Genomic DNA, 19698 nt, shown 5'->3' on the forward strand with positions numbered 1-19698 from the left:
CATGTAAACGCACTCAATGAGTGCAAAAATCCACCTGTGTTGATACAGTTTATGCTTAAACCATTTATGACTTTACCCTGATAAAGGAAAACCGTTTAAGTTGTTTACATGCACATTCTTACACAGTTTTTGCTTAATAAACCGACAATGCGTGTGGTCATGTAAACGCAATAAACGGTGTTCCTTTATCGGTGTTAGGTCATAAACGGCTTAAGAATAAATCTATCAACATGGGAAGATTTTTGCTCATTACCCCGATTTTGTGCTGCATGTAAACACTTTTACCGGCGTTCTTACCGACTTATATGTGTGCACGCCTCTTCAAAATGATGTATTATTCCTCCTTTGTAAGTCCCTTTGGATAAATGCGTCTGCCAAATAAATAAATGTCTTCACAGCTTGACGTCAAAAACAGAGAATAATGCAATTACTTCAAATGTCATGTAAACGTGGATTTTTTAAATAAGCTGACTTTTGGGAGTTATCAGCATAGTGGTCTGCATGTAAACATTGAGCGCATTTACATGCACGTTCTTACACCGATTATGTTTAATAGGCCGGCAATGTGTGCGGTCATGTAAACGCAATAAACAGTGTTCCTTTATCGGTGTAAATGTCATAAACAGCTTATGAATAACCTGATCAACACAGGTAGATTTTTGCCCATTATGCCAATTTCGCGTGGCATGTAAACACCTTACCAGGTGTTCTTACCGGCTCAACCAATGTGCGCCCGTTTTGAGCGCATGCCTCTTCACGGTTTGACATCAAAAACAGAATAATGCGATTATTTCAAATGTCATATAAAACGCAAATTTCTTGCCTTGCCAGAATTTTTAAATAAGCTGATTTTAGAGAGTAATCAGCATATTGGTGTGCATGTAAACTGACTCATGTTGGCTTGAGCATAACCGGTGTAAGATCATGCATGTACATTCAGAGACTTTTAATTGTGGCTTTCGTGTCCAAATACTTTTTGGGGCCATTGTATTTGGGTCCAGTTTTTACAACACAGAAAGGGAGAAGTAGCTCCAATATCTATGAGTGAAATATTATTAAATATTTGATTGAATACTTTAGATAAAATTCTGCCAATGTAAATCAGTTTTGGAGTGAGATCATTATACATGCTAGCACAGGTGACTAGCAAAGATTTGGCTTAATTGTCGAAGACCAAATTTTCTTCGTAAATAATTCTGATTTCAACAATCATTTACAATAAAATTTTTAAGAGTATAAGATTTATTTTTCGAGGTGAATGACTCCCAAAGATAAGTTTATCTTAGCAACATAGATATCATTTTCTTATGCACATTAGATTCTATTTATAAAACAAATAACAAAAACACTGGTTGATTGTTGTTAGCACACATTCAAGTGTGTGTGTAGATTATCTTATGTGAGTTTGATTATCATCAGAACATTATTTCAAACTGTTTTCCCTCTGTAAGTAGCAGCGTGATAGATTGTTCGTCTTTGAATGTCCATTGAAGGTGTATTTGGGTGTCAGGTGTATTCACAAAGGTGTCCGCAGCCTGCTGGACAGTGTTTCGACTGTTTCAGCCACTCCATCATGTGCTCCAGGTGTCCTCCATGACTGCAGCCCTGACACCACACAAACAACCCCTTCACAACATGATGACACACCGCACAAACACTCGCACACTGATGGCACCTAAAGAGGGTTCAAATATATATACAAAAATATATTAGAAACGTGTTAAAGATTTTCCAACAGTGTATAAAATATAGAAGGTAGTGTCTTTAAATACATTTTACACAATATATAATTACTCCATATTGCCTTCTTTTAGAATTCGATATAAATAAAAATGATTTACTTTCACATAAGAGAGGGGACTGAAATTTGGAAGATTAATTGAAGGAATAAATGATCAGTTTATTCATTTTAAAAAATAGCATTTAAAAAAGCTGCATTTAAAAATGGTTTAATACTGTATTATTTTATTGTTATATTAAGCCATTAAACTCTAGTGCTTAAAAGCTCACCATTCACACATACTGTGGACTAATTGTTTTTCAAAAAAGAGGAATAAAAGACTAAAATTATTCAAATAATATTGCATGTGTTTATAATCATAATATGTTATGATAAAAGTTTTTTTTTTCTTTTTTTTTATTAATACAAAAACATTCTGGTTCTGTTCACTCCAGCTCCTTCCACAAAGTCTTATTTTATTCCATTAGATGGCAGTAAGCACTAAAACATTTTTTTTTCTCTCTATCACATTCCAACACAATATACAGATCTGAAATGTAGGTGGCGCTCAAACGCATTTTAGCCTTCACAGATGTGCTCCTCATTCAGTCTAATTTCAGTTCATGCACCACACTTGTTATTACATCGAATATCTCGGCCTCTGAGTGGACTAGAAGCTCAATCTAGGTGTCATTAGAAAACTGAGATAACATTTTATCATCAATAGTCAAAAACATTTTTCTGATGATTTGTTTAGCATGCTTTTCCTGCTGGATGGCATATTTTGTTCTGGACATCTAAGATATAACATTAGATTATTCAGGCAAGCAAGCTCACAGACAAGTAAAAAATGGCTCATTATTTAGAAAACTGCCTAAGGTTAAAGTAGATATAAAGTTTTTGGTTACTTGGGGCTTACAGCAGCAGCTATTGGAGCATAAATGAGACGTTTGTATTTGATGACTTACAGAAATCATATTTCATTTTGTGTGTTTTTTTTTTTAATATATATTTCAAACTGTAGTATTAGGGCAAAAACATAAACTGCACAGTCACATTCCTGAGATTGAGAGCTTTCATTTGATATATGACTTGTCTATTGATGTGCTATGTGAAAGACTTTTATTTTCATTTAAATATTTCTACCCCATTACCTCTAGGGGGCGCTAATTTGCGACACAAATATTTCAAGGCCTTATTTTGTTATTTTATGTAACATAAATGCAGAAGTGCTGGATATCTGTGTAAAGTTCAGATTCTAAGCTTTCATATGATACCTCATATGCCCGACTTATGTATATGGGGACTTTAACGTTTTAAGCGTAAACTTTTTTCACGATATAGTTTTAAAAAATTAATTTGAAATATGTGCATTTATTTGTCTATCTGAAAAGTGATTTATTTCACTTTATTTTTTAATTAATACATTGATCCCTTAATTTTAGTTTTAAACGGCACTACTACAGTTATCCTCCATATTGAAACACGAAGACACTAGTTGATCTTGGTTTTAATAAAGAAGTTGTCAGGAGTCAGAGGTTGTACCTGTCGCAAATCCAGCCCTTGTTGCTCATTGGTCGTTTGCAGTTGCTGCAGTTGATGTGTAGGGTGGTGGACGTTTGATTCAGACACATAATCGCGCCGCACGTGCTCAGTTTGATCACCTCATTACTGACGTTCCACAGCTCAAACCGCTGCAGCAGGTCAATGTAGGACATATACCAATGTTCCTGAAACAAACACACCCCATAGATTACACCACACATCACACGTTTCGGTTGTCTCAACAGCATGCCTGCAGAGCGTTCATGGACCAGTTGGATGCATGTTTCATACAACAATACCTCTTATACATCTCAACATTTATGTTTTTTCTCCATCTTTCTTTAGGTTGCAATAATGCAATAGATTAAAAACATTTAATTTAAGCCCTAAATCTAGTTAAAAATAATCACTGTGAAAACAAACCAATGTTGCAGTGTCAGGTTGGACGGGCCACTCAAACAACTAACAAATAGCTTCCTTACAGTTGCTTTTGCATGTTAAGTTTGGATACGAAAAATATATATATCTGCAAAGTGCACCACACTTTATTCCAATAGTCAAATGTCTGGCTACAAGAAAGCAGTGTTTCAGCAACCCCAACAACCACACACTCTCGCTCACTCCACCTGTGTGAGCTCGTCGATCTCCTTTCGGATGCGGTCGCCCAGCACGATGAGCACAGACACAGCCATCTGCACGTCGCCCTGCTCAGCATAGTAACACAGCATCTCCTTGACGATGGGGCAGAAGAACTGAGGGGGCAGGTGCGGGGAGAAGAGAAGCTGTGAGACAGAGATGAGACTGAACGACTCCATAGGGGTCAAACACATGCTCTCCGCCTCGCTTGCGCTCACGTGCGGAGACTCCGGCTTCTCCTGCACCGGCTCCGGGGCCGAGGGGTGGTCCATGATCTCATGACGAAGCGGGAACGCTTCCTGAGGCAGCAGATACTCAGGCTCCTCTGCTGGAGAGAACAGGAGAGAGAAAAAAGAGAGGAGATTGAGAAAGAGGTGTGTGTCAGCATGTATAAAGCGGTCTAAACAGCCTTGTTCCAAAAAAATTTAGGCAACCTTTTTAGGTGAATCTCACAAAGAAATGTGTGGGTCATATTTCACCCCAAAATCAAAAGAAAAAGAAATACATTTTATTTAGCTTAAAGAAAACAAAGCCTATTTTAGCACCCAATTCTCATGATAATTATGCACCCAAATTCTCATTTCTGTAATGCAACAAAAAGCTGTAGTGAAAATCATCCTGTCTGGCAAAATGATAATTTTTTAAAATAAATTAAAATGCAATCAAATTCAGTATAACAAATACAACCATGATGTATGAATGCTTGAAAATGTAAATGTTTTTCCTAAGGCTGGAGATTTAACACATTCATTTTGTGCACTTGATTATATAAAAATAAAACTTTAAAAAAAAATTATGCAATTAATCATGCCCCCTGAACGCACATAATTCTGCAATAATGAATTTTCCAAGTACCACTGAAAACACAGAATATCGATAAGACGCGTCGCTACCAAAGTGAGACACTCCAAAAATGTCCGCCTGACTCTTCTATGATGAACATGTTTTCAAAAACTGAGATTGAAGTAATTTTGGTTATTAAGGGGTGTATACAATTTAATAATTACTTTATAAGTCAAAAATGACATGGTGTAACCGTCCTGAGACAGTGAAAAATAAAAAGTCTCATTAAAAGCTGAAATTCATGAAAAAAAAGAAATGTTAGCATGAGTCGTGCTGAATAATCTTTTATTATATTTCTTAAGAAAATAAGCAGTGAACTAATTTTATTTTAAAATTTGATTGATATTTGAAAAACTGTTGTCCACCAAATCAAAGTCATGTGGTGTAACTTACATGTAGGTAGCAATTTTGTTATCATGTGACAAAAATCATAAAACAAAGTAGATCTCTTTAGACCCACAAGACTGTGTGAAGTTTTAAAAACAAATCATTATTTTGTCATCTCATTAAATATAAATATTTTGACATTTTTATGAAAAGGCACATTTTGACCGTAACCATGAGAAAACTTCTTGATATGCTTGACTTAAAAATTCATGACGTTTGTAAAAATGTTTGAAAACGTTTTTTTAATTAATGATTAAGTTGCATACACTCTCATGTATTCAAGATGCAAAGAAACTATTTTAATACCTTTTACTTGATGTGTACACCTCATGACATTTTTAAAGTAATTACATAAATGTTTGTTGTTTTTTTTTGTTTTTTATTGGTAAAAACAACATTTGAACTCAAAGATTACATTTCTATGAACGTGACGTGTTTTAAACGAGTTTTTTTATTTTATTTATTTTTTTATATTTCTCATTTTTATCACCTCTGACAAATTTATTTGTAAATGACCCATATGCCATTTATTTTAATAATTAATCGGCACATCAGGCAATTAATTTGATACATTTTAAATCGATTGATAGTTTTATTATTTCCACATTACAGTACAAGATATTTTATTTTATTTTTCAGCAATAATGGAGGGAAATGCATGTAATTGTCATGAAAATGTCACAATGCAAAAAATATTTTTTTTTTTGATTTTGGGCTGAAAAATGAGCCGGACATGCTCTTGACAAATTTGGTCATTATTGAAGGATTTGCTCATTAAGGGTTAGGGGTCGTTCACACCATTTTAAAATAATTTTTTACTTGTCTGTGAGCTTGCTTGCCTGAATAATCTAATGTTATATCTTACATGTCCAGAACAAAATATGCCATCCAGCAGGAAAAGCATGCTAAACAAATCATTAGAAAAATGTTTTCGACTATTGATAATAAAATGTTATCTCAGTTTTCTAATGAAACCTAGACTGAGCTTCTAGTCCACTCAGAGGCCGAGATATTCGATGTAATAACAAGTGTGGTGCATGAACTGAAATCAGACTGAACCAGGAGCACATCTATGAAGGCTAAAATGCATTTGAGCGCCACCTACATTTCAGATCTGTATATTGTGTTGGAATGTGACAGAGAGAAAAATGTTTTTTTAGTGCTTACTGCCATCTAATGGAATAAAATAAGACTTTTTGGAAGGAGCTGGAATTATTTTTCTATGCTAACATGCATTAGAACTTTCACTTTAAAAAAAATTCAAAATGCAAAAACACGTTCAGTCTGATTGAGTCAAATTTCATGTGCTTTTCACATGAGTGAGTGAGTGAGTAACCGTTAACAACGTTGCTTGGGGGGGCCTGGGTAGCTCAGCAAGTAAAGACGCTGACTACCACACCTGGAGTCACAGGGCGTGCTGAGTGACTCCAGTCAGGCTTCCTAAGCAACCAAATTGGCCTGGTTGCTAGGGAGGGTAGAGTCACATGGGGTAACCTCCTCGTGGTCACTATAATGTGGTTCTCACTCTCAGTGGGGCGCGTGGTGAGTTGTGCATGGATGCCGCGGAGAATAGCGTGAGCCTCCACACACGCTAGGTCTCCGCAGTAACGAACTCAACAAGTCACGTGATAAGATGCGCGGATTGACGGTCTCAGACGTGGAGGCAACTGAGATTCGTCCTCCGCCACTCGGATTGAGGCGAGTCACTACGCCACCATGAGGACTTAGAGCGCATTGGGAATTGGGCATTCCAAATTGGGGAGAAAAAGGGGAGAAAAAAATGAAAAGAAAAAAACAATGTTGCTTGGAGAGTGTTTCAAAGAGTGTTTTGGAACAGAACTTGTGAGTGTTGATGTGTAACGTGTGTGTTGACTGACCTGCCTGGTTGTCGTGTTCCATACTGTACAGATCATCATCATCCAGCTCAGCATCTCCAAACAGATACTCGGCCTGACCTTCACTGCCCTCTGTCTCCTCATTCTCTACAAAGAAAAAAAGAGAGAGTCTTTGTGTTTTCAAGGTTTGTTGTATCCTGACGGTTGAGTATCTGGGCTGACAGCCAAAGAGATACTAGAGAGAGTGAGCCATTAACAGACACTCGAAAACCATTGTGCCACTGGGGAAAGATACTTAACCCTAAACTGTTAAAAGTACTTAAAATACAACATGAAATAACAAATTACCCCATTTACTTTCTTAATACATGTTCCTGGTCTCACTGTGAACAACTGATTGAATAAATAAAAAATAAAAAATAATAATGTAAAAATACTGACTCAAAAATGACACATTTAAATACAATCTTTAACTTAAAACTTTAAATCCAAACATAATTGTACCTAAAAAAAAATGAATACCATTTTCACTTTCATTGAATTTGAATCAATTCCTCTAGACAGCAGATGATATCTTGTGTTCTTATGTCTGTGTCTCACCATCATTGTTGTTGAGGTTGGTCTCCAGGTTGTGTAAGTTATCTTGTCGGTTTTCTTTGTTTCTCTCATTGAGAGCAGCACTCATCTCCTTCATACTGAAGCTACAGTCAAAGAAATTGATGTATTTGAGTAAGTCAAACAGGTTCAGACATCAAATATCAGACAGGGTTATGGCAGTATACCTGTTAACGAGGGGGAGATTCCCTGATTTATTCAGATTGTGATTGGTTGACAAGGACGGATTAGCTGGCTCTGAAAACATGATTCGCAGCATAGTCCATGTGGTTGATTCCTTTATAAATACACACACACACACACACACACACACACATGCAACACCACCACCAGCAACAAATCAAATTCAATAAAACTTAAATACTCAAAAAACAAAGAAACAAAAATGATAAAAGCAAACAAAACTTCATCTGTACCTGAGGTCTTTTGAGTCTCTTAGCGACTTGAGCGTTGTGCTCACAGAGTTCAGCGAATGGTTTTCCGCTCAGCAGGTAACTTTGCGCAGTATTAATAAACCAGTCCATGCCAACACTGCTGCCCGCTTCACTCTCAAACACATTGAGCGCGCTGGACACCTGCGCAAACTGCTCCGTCACATCCGGTTTCTTAAAGAAGAAGATGGGGTATCGACGATCGCCTCCCGGGTAGGGTTTACGTCCCACATCACCTACAGATGCAGGAGCTAATAAGGAGAATTTCTGATAAGAAATCAGTATTTTTCAAAGATGAGTGCAATATGTGTTTCTTCAACTTCAGGCAGATTTCTTTGTTATATGGAGGACACATTAAAACTGAATTGGAAACTTTTTACCAGGCCTTTTTCATTTATTTTTGGTACTTTTCGAAGGCCTTTTATGTACAGATTTGACTGTTTTAGCCTTGTCCCCTTACTTCAATATTAAACTTTGAAAATACAAATTATTACGACCCCAATTCTGAAAAAGATGGGACAGCATGAAAAATGCTAATAAAAACAAAAAGGAGTGATTTGTAAATTATATTCACCCTTTGCTATATTGAAAGCACTACAGCTACACATTATATGATGTTTTACCTTGTGAATTTCATAGTTTTTTTTTTTTTAAATGCACAGTAATTTCAAATCAGATGATTGCAACACGCTCCAAAAAAGTTGGGACAGTCGAGTGTTTACCACTGTGAAACATCACCAGTTCTTCTAATAACACTTATTAAGCATATGGGCACTGAAGACACAAGTTTGTTAAGTTTATAGTTCTTCAGCTGCACAATTGTACGGGGTCTTCGTTGCCATATAGTGTGCTTCATAATGGACCACACATTCTCAATTGGAGATGGTCAGGACTGCAGGAAGGCCAATCTAGCACCCACACTCTCTGCTCACACAGCCATGCACTTGTAATCCAGGCAGTATGTGGTTTGAAGTTGTCCTACTGGAAAATGCAGGGACATCCCTGGAAAAGATGGTGCTGGATGGCAGTATATGTTGCTCCAAAATTTTTACATATCTGTCTGCATTCATGGTGTTCTCACAGATGTGCGAGTTACCCGTGCCATGGGCACTGACACACCCCTGGCCCATACAGACACTGGCTTTTGGACCTGACGCTAATAACAGCTTGGATGGTCCTTTTCCTCTTTGGCCTGGATAACAAGACGGCTGTGTTTTTCAAAAACTATTTGAAATGTGGACTCATCAGACCAAAAAACACATTTCCACTGTTCTACTTTCCATCTAAGATGAGAAAGAGCCCAGAGAAGTCAGCAGCGCTTCTGGACAGTGTTGATGTATGGCTTCTCCTTTACATAGTAAAGTCTTAACTTGCATCTGTGGATGCAGCGGCGAGTGATGTTGACTAACAAAGGTTTACTAAAGTAATCCCAAGCCCATGTTCATGATATCCATTACAGATGAATGATGTTTTTTAAGACGTCTGAGGGATCAGAGATCACGCGCATTCAGAAGTGGTTTTCGTCTTGCCCTTTTTGCACCGAGATTTGACCAGATTCCTTGAATCTTTTAACTATATTGTGCACTGTAGAGGGTGAAATGCCCAAAACCTTCCATTCTCTCTTTTGGGAACATTGTTCTCAAAGTGCTGGATTATTTGCTGAAGCATCTGATGGCAAATTGACAAGTCTCGAATGATCCTTGCTCTTAAAGGTCTAGGCTGTTTTTGGAGGCTCCTTATACAGTATACAGTACTATGACACGATTGCCTCACCTGTTTAACGTCTCCTGTTTCACATCCCCTTGTTATTTTAACTTGTCAAATTGTTATTAGTCTTATATTGCCCCTGTCTCAACTTTTTTTGGAGTGTGTTGTAATCATCTGATTGAAAATACTGCATATAAAAAACACAATAAAATTCACAAGGTAAAACATCATATATGTTTAGTTGTGGTGCTTTCAATAAAACACAGGGTGAATATAATTTACAAATCACTCCTTTTTGTTTTTACTAGCAATTTTCATACTGTCCCAATCGGAATTGGGGTTGTAAATGTTTAAACTATGATAATCTAAACAAAGAGTGAAATATACAAACAATTTCAATATTTATTGTGTGAAAATTATTTCAATCAGTTTTTTAAAAATGAGAATTTTTTAAAATACGCTGGCTACCACCCCTGGAGTTCACTAGTTTGCTAGTTCGAATCCCAGGGCGTGCTGAGTGACTCCAGCCAGGTCTCCTAAGCAACCAAATTGGCCCGGTTGCTAGGGGGGGTAGAGTCACATGGGGTAACCTCCTCATGGTCACTATAATGTGGTTTGTTCTTGGTGGAGCGCATGGTGAATTGAGCGTGGTTGCCGCGGTGGATGGCATGAAGCCTCCACACGCGCTATGTCTCCGTGGCAACGCGCTCAACAAGCCACGTGATAAGATGCGCAGGTTGACTGTCTCAGACGCGGAGGCAACTGGGATTCGTCCTCCGCCACCCGGACTGAGGCGAATTACTATGCGACCACGAGGACTTAGAGCGCATCGGGAATTGGGCATTCCAAATTGGGAGAAAAAGGGGAAAAATAAAAAAAAAAAATCCAAAAAAAACAAAAAACAAAAAAAAAAGAGAGTTTTTACAATTTTAAACCAAACAATTTTGCCCCTAATAAAGTTTTTTCAGGTGTAAGTGTACTTGCTAACTAAACTGAGATTGGCCATCATTTCCAATCAAACTCTAACTTTGCCAAATTATACAAAAAATGTGAAAATATTATTTAATTGTTTGTATTTAGGATAAATAAAATGTTAGCTATTAAATTAGCCTTAGCAAGACAAATAAGTCAGCCATTTTACTTCAAAAACATAAAACAATTCACTTCCATCAGCGTCATTTCCACCACAGAATTCTATTAAACGCAATACAGAATTTGAGATGTGCTGGAAATGACAGTGTAGTAGGAATTTTCATGACAAAAATGACACAGATCTCCTTTGATGCATGTACATACAATGTTGGACATTGTTGTTAGTCAACAAATTAAATAAACTAGTGAGAGTGTGAAAAATGTTTGAACCAGACTTCACTTTCTTAAGTCCACAGTCCTAAAAGTGCCCGAAGTTGAAGAAGCACCCTTATATTTTCAGATATATATATATATTTCAAATTCTAATACATTTTTGGTCAGTTTGCTCATTCAGTAGTTCCTGAATGCTTCACTAAGCCCACATCCCAATTAGAATGCAATCTGTACTAGAGGTCAACCAACACCACTGATAACTAAGGTGGTGGAAAAGGCAGATAATCGATTAATTGGCCGATAGTTTTTTTTAAATCAGTTTATAGAATGATAAAAAAAAAATTCAGTGTCTTTCCTTACTATGAAGGGCACATACATTGAGGCTACAAGAGTCCAAAATGAATAAAATCCCAAAAGCAGTTTAGTGTGCAGCCAAAATCTCAATAACTAGAAAACTTCAGAAGTACAATCCTATATATGCAAGTATTTCCCAAATGACACTTTTAATAGACTATCCTGTATAATCATCAGATGAGGTTTATTGATGAGGAAAAAAATAAACTGTCAGCATAGAATTTTGCCAATAGCAGATAGTTCCAAATAGCAACTATCGGCACCGATTAATCAGTAAAACCGATATATCTGTCTACCTCTAATCTGTACTATACAGTATGAAAGATTAGGGTTAGTGCAACAAATCATAGTACGTTAAAAATAATATGCCAAAAGTGCCCATATGCTATAGTGAGATGCTTTATATGAAATTGTTCCTGTGGAATTCAAAGTATGCATCCATGTAACAGCTCTTTGAAAATATGTTTTTGACTATTCACTTTCTAGTTTTTCATTTGTATAAAATGGAGAGGAATATGAGTCCAAATCTGTAACAGCAAATTTTAAAGATGTAAAAGGTTTTATACTTTGTAGTTGAGTAATAATGAATTTTAAGGTAATGAATTTGGCTATATGCAAATGTTTAAGTGCATATACTGGTATGTGACAAGAGGGTCTGGGGTATCAAGACTAGTAGTTGACCGATATGAGTTTTTCAACACCCAATTCTGCTAATAGTGAGCAGAGTGGCAGACATGCATATAATGTTGACATATATACCCTAATGCAATTTTATTAAATTGAGATTACACATATGTACCAAAATGAAATTGTTTTACACAATATTTACTTTAATATTCACTAAAAATTTTCGAACTGACACAAGGGAAAACAAACTCTGTTAAATAGCCAAGCAGGTACAGTTATCGGCCGAGTTATCAGCTTGGCCGATATATCGGTCTATGACTAATCAAGGTGGAATTTCACATTGTAGCAGTATGTCCCAATATTGCTGTACTGTCTTCCTACATCCTTAAAAGTGTGTACTTTCTCGTTACCAGCTAAGTACATACTTTTAGTGATAATTCACTTGTCACTCACCCGTCATTAGACTCTCTTTAGCAGCAAATGCCAGGTCACCAAACAGCCCGAAACAGAGCCCCTCAGGGTTGGCGCGATCGACAGGCCTGCTGGCGTCTTTAAACATGTGTTGGTACAGTGTGCTGTCCTTTGACCCTGACAACAGGAAGTAGGGGTCATGCTGGTGCCGCCACACGATTCCTGTGGTAACGTCTTTGTGCTCCTCAAATGTAGCGAAGGGAATGAATGGCCGACGGACGTCCCACACGTAGATGTTGTGATCCACCATCATTGAGCAGGTCGCAAGGTGATAGCGCCGCTCTGGACGCCACTTTACTCTGGCCACCGATGCAATGGTCTGAACGCAGTAGATTTCCTTCACCCGATTGGTCGACATGTCCCAGACTTTTACCATCTTGTCCCGCCCACCTGTTGCAAGCCATCCCCTTGAAGAGAATGATACAATATGTATTATAAATAAACTGTAAATAAATAATTCTTACAAATAAACTTCCAGCTGAACATTCAGTAAAAGGCATTGTGAATGACGTTTCATGTTGTCTTGAAAGACCCCATGAAATCAACATTAGAGTTGAGGCTTTTATGTCTAAGTATGATTTAAGGACATCTATAAGCTTGTGTACTCCTAAAGTTGACATAATGAGCCCTTAGCTGATACACATTTAAAAAGTACAGTCTCAACTCTCTGACATTAAACATTGTTCTAAATATACAAACCTGTCCTCAGGGTGCCAGTCACAGCAGAAGACCGGCCCTGTGTGTGCAGTAAACATTCTCTCGTAACGGTCGGGTCTGCGGATGTCCCACAGCTGCACGTTTCCATTCTCGAACGAGGCCGCAAATGTGAAATAATCCTTCATACTGAACTGCACATCCCGTACACTCTCTGACTGACCTGAAACACAAACACACAAACTGAGATTGTGTGTAGCTTCTAAACAGTCTTTCTTAAACTAAACCATAAGACTCTATGAATTAAATCACAATTAATAAACTATCAAATACTATTCATATACTAAACCCTGGCATGTGTTTTTGAGTGTTTGTTCGTGAGTTTGGATTAGAGTTAGGCTGATATATTGGTTTTACTGATTAATCTGTGACGACAGATTCTTTTTGCAACTATCGGTTATCTGTAAAAATCTATGCCGGTAGTTGCAATATTTATTTATTTATTTTTTGCAACTATCGGGTTATCTGTAAAAATCTATGCCGATAGTTCTTTTTTGCAACTATCGGTTATCTGTAAAAATCTATGCTGATAGTTACAGATAGTTTTTTGCAACTATCGTTATCTGTAAAAATCTATGCCGATAGTTGCAGACCGTTTTTTGCAACTATCGGTTATCTGTAAAAATCTATGCCGATATTTGTAGATAGTTTTTTGCAACTATCGGTTATCTGTAAAAATCTATGTTGATATTTGTAGATAGTTTTTTTGCAGCTATCGGTTATCTGTAAAAATCTATGCCAATAGTCGCCGATAGTTTTTTTTGTTGCAATTATCGGTTATCTGTAAAAATCTATTCCGATAGTTTTTTTTTGCAACTATCGGTTATCTGTAAAAATCTATGCCGATATTTGTAGATAGTTTTTTGCAACTATCGGTTATCTGTAAAAATCTATGTTGATATTTGTAGATAGTTTTTTGCAACTATCGGTTATCTGTAAAAATCTATGTTGATATTTGTAGATAGTTTTTTGCAACTATCGGTTATCTGTAAAAATCTATGCCGGTAGTTGCGATATTTATTTATTTTTTTTTGCAACTATCGGTTATCTGTAAAAATCTATGCCAATAGTCGCCGACAGTTTTTTTTTTTGTTGCAATTATCGGTTATCTGTAAAAATCTATGCCGATAGTTGCAGATAGTTTTTTGCAACTATCGGTTATCTGTAAAAATCTATGCCGATATTTGTTGATAGTTTTTTGCAACTATCGGTTATCTGTAAAAATCTATGTTGATATTTGTAGACAGTTTTTTGCAACTATCGGTTATCTGTAAAAATCTATGCCGGTAGTTGCGATATTTATTTATTTTTTTTGCAACTATCGGTTATCTGTAAAAATCTATGCCAATAGTCGCCGATAGTTTTTTTTTTTGTTGCAATTATCGGTTATCTGTAAAAATCTATGCTGATAGTTACAGATAGTTTTTTGCAACTATCGTTATCTGTAAAAATCTATGCTGATAGTTGCAGATAGTTTTTTGCAACTATCTGTTATCTGTAAAAAATCTCTGCCGATAGTTGCAGATAGTTTTTTGCAACTATTGGTTATCTGTAATAATCTATGCCGATTGTTGCCGATAGTTTTTTTTATGCAACTATCAGTTATCTGCAAAAATCTATGCAGCTTTTTTACAACTTTTTATTTTTATTTCTTCTTGTACCTCTGTGGCCGATGCTGGAGGATTCTACAGTTAGAATGGCTTGGTTCTACAGTATAACAGTGGCCTTTTGAGGTAAAATAATAATAATAATTCCTGACAATATTCATCTATATTTTTTTATCCTCACTTCAATGCATATTTTGTTATTTTGATTAGATAAGGCCAGTGTTCTAAATTGAAGCAAGGGCATGAAAAGTAAAATGTGACTATATGGAAACTGGCCCCATCAGCACATCATGTCTCTAACTTAATATCTTGTGAATAATAATAAAAAACCTCACCTGGTGAAATGTATATATACAAAATCCTTAATCTGGTGAATCTATAGGCTTAATTTGGTAAATATTGAATATAGAGCATTGTAAGGGAGCCAAGTCTCCATTACTTCAAAATAAGAGTCCAGAAGTATGTATGTGTATTTCGGATATGTTCATAGCCACACGTTATGCACCAAATCTTCATTTTTTTCCTGGTTATTACTGATATTTTGGATGCACAAAAAACTGCATCTGGGATTTTATTCATTTTGGACTCTTCTACTTTGTGTCTAAAAAAAGTGTTTTTAACACTCTACAAATCGATTTTAAAAACTATCGGACGATTAATCGGTTATCTGCCTTTTCCACCACCTTAGGAATGGGTATCTGCAAAATCCACTACTGATAGACCTCTAGTTTGGACATACCTGAAAATGTGCTGACACTCTCTTTCTTTCGCAGGTCAAAACACTTCATGAATCCATCCTGAGATCCAGACAGCAGCATGTGCACCTCAGTGGGATGAAAACAGACCTTATTTACTGTGCGCTTGTGTTCTGTAAACAGCTGCTCCTGCTTATTGCGGCAGGGTCGCGCCAGGTTCCACGTGACCACGGCTCCATTGGTGGCTGCAGTGGCGAGCAAATTCTCCTCCATTTGATGCCACATGACGTCCGCACAGCTGAAGTTCAGTGAAGGTTTCCGGCCCACACGCAGGTTCAGACGCTCCACGAAACCTTCTTCCTCCAGACCGTATATCTTGAAAATGTTTCGCCCGGCAATCACAACCTGAGACATGAAAAGATGTCATAAGTTAGCTACAGTGGCCGCAGAAATTATTTACACAGTTAAGCCACACTGTAATTTAATTACATAACAAAATATCAAAGCAAAAATACTTTCTGAGCCATGTTAGCAGGAGTATTTTATCACATTAAATACCTGGAAGTGTCCAAATACTGTATGTCTTGATTCTTAACAGTACATGTATTTATTTATTTATTTTTTTGACCTAACAAACTTCTATTTGTAAAATGTTTGCATTTTTCTTATCTAATGTAATGACACTTTGACATTTGCGAGTGTTCGTATTTGTCCAAATACTTTTTGGGGTCACTGTATGTGTATATATGTGTATATATATATATATATATATATATATATATATTTATACACACAGTAACACCAAAAAGTATTTCATTGCAAATGTCATTGCATATACATAAATAATAACATAGGAGAAACAAAGGACTTTGAAATAAGGTGTTAAAGAAACAAACAGTTGACAGTATTTTTACCTGTGTAGCATCCCGACACACGCTTATGGCATTGGCCGGTGCATCCAGGTGGCAAAACATGGTGCGACCACTGATGGTGCTGACCTTAGTCATCTTCTCCATCTCAGGCTGCAAAGTAAAGAGTAAAAGCAGAAAACAGAGGGAAAATAAACATAAAGAGAAACAGAGCAGAACATGAGAGAGGAGTAGCTAAGGCAGCTTTTGCAGTTCCTTCTCTGACCAGCAGGTGGAACATGGATTCTAATCAACTGTTACTGTATATTTCTCATAGTGAAGATGCTCTTATGAGTATTTATAGGAGGATGTCCCCACTCCATATGTTCAGAATTGGGTGGAGGGACAAATGCATTAATTTAAGAATATCAGTGTCTTTGTAGTCAAGTCATTTTTATTTGTATAGCGCTTTTCACAACACACACCGTTTCAAAGCAGCTTTACAGAAAATCATGCATGAACAGAAAATGAACCTGTAATATCTATAAAGTCTTAGAGTGATCATTGTGTAGTTTGATTAAATATGATTGTAAATTGTGTATAAAAATAAACAATTAAATAATTAAATAATTATTTTATTTAGATCCCCAGTGAGCAAGCCGAAGGCGACTGTGGCAAGAAACACAAAACTCCATGAGATGTTGGTTAATGGAGAAAAATAACCTTGGGAGACACCATGCTCATTGTGGGGGCCAGTTCCCATCTGGCTAACCAGCATGAAAATAATGCCAATATTACTTATTTATGTCCAGTGCAAGTCATGGCTTAAAATTAGTAAACTAAGTAAGTGTTAAGGTCCAGTGTTTAAACAAAGATTTTGTATGAACTGTAAGATTGAGTAATGTCTTTGAAGTTCAATCTGGATTAACTGCAGAAGTTCACATAGTTGCATTGTCCTTTGTTAGTTGGCTGATGAAGGCTTTTGTTGGCAATTAAATGGTAGATCCATTTCAAGAGTGTAGTCCATCAATAGACAAAGGTGATGCAGGCAGAGATCAATAGAGGTGATGGCCCTGCTCTGAGCAATAAGTGTAAAGACACAAATATATATATGAATAAATAAAGGGGTTGACACTTACGCTTTGTGATCAAAGCCTGTTCTGTTGAGAAAAAACAGCTTCAACTTTCTCATTCACTTGACACCAAGACCTTTGGGAAAAAAGAGACAAAGAAAATAAGTTATCCATTCCAGTCAATGGGTTAAAGGGACAGTCGCTGAAAAATGAAAATTCTGTCATCATTATATTTACCCTCATGGCGTTCCAAATCTTTATGATGAAGGCGGATGTCAAGATTTTCAGTGAATAATGTCTTAAATTTCAGTCTGTTCCACACGCAAAGCTATTGTATGGCTCCAGAAGAATTCAAATATAGTGCTCGAGTCCTAAGGACCCCTTTAAGGACACTTTTATTGTGTTTTTGCATCTGTTTTCAAGCTTGAAAGCCTTTATTCATTGTAATTGAACTGAATTGAGAGACCAGTACAGTCTTCAGAGTTTCTCCTTTTGTGTTCACGTGAAGGCCCGGGTATACTAAGTTTTTGTGCATTCCAAATCGGATCGTGCCAGATCGACCGGGTTGCCTTTCAAAATATACTGACCACAAGTGACTACAAACACGTTTGACGCATGCATGCTATAACTGCTTTGTGAAAATCTTTTAGTACAGTCAACGGCAGGCGCTCGCGACGACGATCCGCACAGACTAGGACTGACTATCCGCGTGTCGAGAAAATCTCGATAACCATAAAAATTCATTTTGATTCATCCCTCATTTTATTAAAAAAAAAAAAATAAAGCAAAAATCTGGGTTACAGTAATGCAATTACAATGGAAGTCAATGGGGCCAATCCGTAAACGTTAAAATACTCACTGTTTCAAATGTATAGCCACAAGATGTACACATTATGTGTGTTAACATGATTTTAGTGTGATAAAACCACTTACTAACCTTTTCTGTGTAAAGTTATCGCCAATTTTACAACTTTGTTCCAAGACAAGGTACCGCCGTAAACACTAAAACGATCATAAAAACGACATTTTAAACAACTTCACAGCTCAAATAATACACAAGTTTTAACAGAAGAATTAATGTAAGTGCTTTTATAAAATTATAAGTTTCACATTTCTATGAAATGTTTAAACTCTCCAAAAATTGGCCCCATTGACTTCCATTGTAAGTGCCTCACTGTAACCTTGATTTTTGCTTTTTTTAAAGAAAAGCAGGGAGTCTAAATTTATTTTTGCGGTAATCAACATTATGCCTCAAATGCTGTCGATTGAGCTCAACTTGTATTGAACCCGGAATATTCCTTTAAGAAAAAAAGTCATACAGGTTGAGAACGACATGGGGGTGAGTAAATGATGTCAATATTTTAACTTTTCATTAAATATGCCTTTAAATAATCTACAATAAGGTACCTGAATGAAAACAATTCTTCCACACCATATTTGAATAACTGGAAAAATAACTGTACAGATCATCCTAAAGATGTTCAGTGGTGGTGAATGGAAAAACATTAAGGGATATTAATGTTATTTCCATCTCAGTTTTTTACCGTCGGTCCTCCTCGCGCACAGCTCGACAAAAATTCCACCTGGCGTGACAGTCAGCACGTGACGTCACGCACAAATGTGCACGAGCACGTTTAACATGTTTATATGGAATTACACACCGACCTGCAGAACAGAAAGAAGAATGACCACAATATTAGCAGCAGAGCAACAATATTAATCATCAAACACAATATTAGAAAAATATATTAGCAATAATATAAAATCTAAAGTGATTTTAATATGTGCTATATATGATATGATAAACTAAAACTAAATAGTTTATTATTATTATTATTCAAATGATGTGTTATGTATGTTATGGACAGAAAATGCAGAAAAAGATCAATTAAAAATAAATAATTTATGGAAATGGTACTACACGATTCATATTCTCCTTTTGCTATTTAAAGACAGATTGTTACTTCGTGATTATAGTAAGCAGTTTTCTATACTATGATCATGGAGCTATCTATCTGAATGTTTATTATGATTAAGTTTGTCCTTTAGTGCTCATGGCAGCCACTTCCCAAAACAAAGTGCAACAAATGCATACAACTCTGCTTATTACAGCCGTAATAACGCCAGCAACAAGCGCACTTTATAATACAGCTTATATATGTTCCGGGACATGAATGTTAACCTGTAATTTAAGTTTAGATTTGGACAAAATAGCAGCGCAGAACTCACCCTTTTTCAAAACAAATGTACACACCGTTCACGAGAAGCGGAAGTAGGATGATTGC

The 19698-nt window shown here is 36.5% G+C and overlaps 1 protein-coding gene across 4 annotated transcripts; it reads right to left on the bottom strand.

Annotated features, from left to right (window-relative positions):
- Positions 1-1352: 1352 nt before the first annotated feature.
- Positions 1353-19680, bottom strand: wdr24 (WD repeat domain 24). 4 transcript variants are annotated; one of them, XM_051682004.1, is made up of 14 exons: positions 19643-19680; positions 18958-19078; positions 17480-17549; positions 16407-16514; positions 15537-15897; positions 13176-13353; positions 12459-12883; positions 7998-8263; positions 7749-7858; positions 7567-7667; positions 7009-7113; positions 3892-4229; positions 3266-3450; positions 1353-1675 (listed from the first exon to the last, which is right to left on the bottom strand). In XM_051682004.1, exons 4-14 carry the CDS (start codon positions 16506-16508, stop codon positions 1507-1509), a joined length of 2340 nt encoding a protein of 779 aa, XP_051537964.1. In that variant the 5' UTR covers positions 16509-16514; positions 17480-17549; positions 18958-19078; positions 19643-19680; the 3' UTR covers positions 1353-1506. The 4 variants fall into 4 exon arrangements, with proteins under 4 accessions (XP_051537964.1, XP_051537966.1, XP_051537963.1 ...); XM_051682006.1 differs by having other exon boundaries at positions 3892-4226; positions 18821-19078; XM_051682003.1 differs by having other exon boundaries at positions 18821-19078.
- Between the last annotated feature and the right edge of the window lie 18 nt (positions 19681-19698).

The sequence above is a fragment of the Myxocyprinus asiaticus genome, chromosome 41, assembly GCF_019703515.2.
Source record: "Myxocyprinus asiaticus isolate MX2 ecotype Aquarium Trade chromosome 41, UBuf_Myxa_2, whole genome shotgun sequence".
NCBI lineage: Eukaryota > Metazoa > Chordata > Actinopteri > Cypriniformes > Catostomidae > Myxocyprinus > Myxocyprinus asiaticus.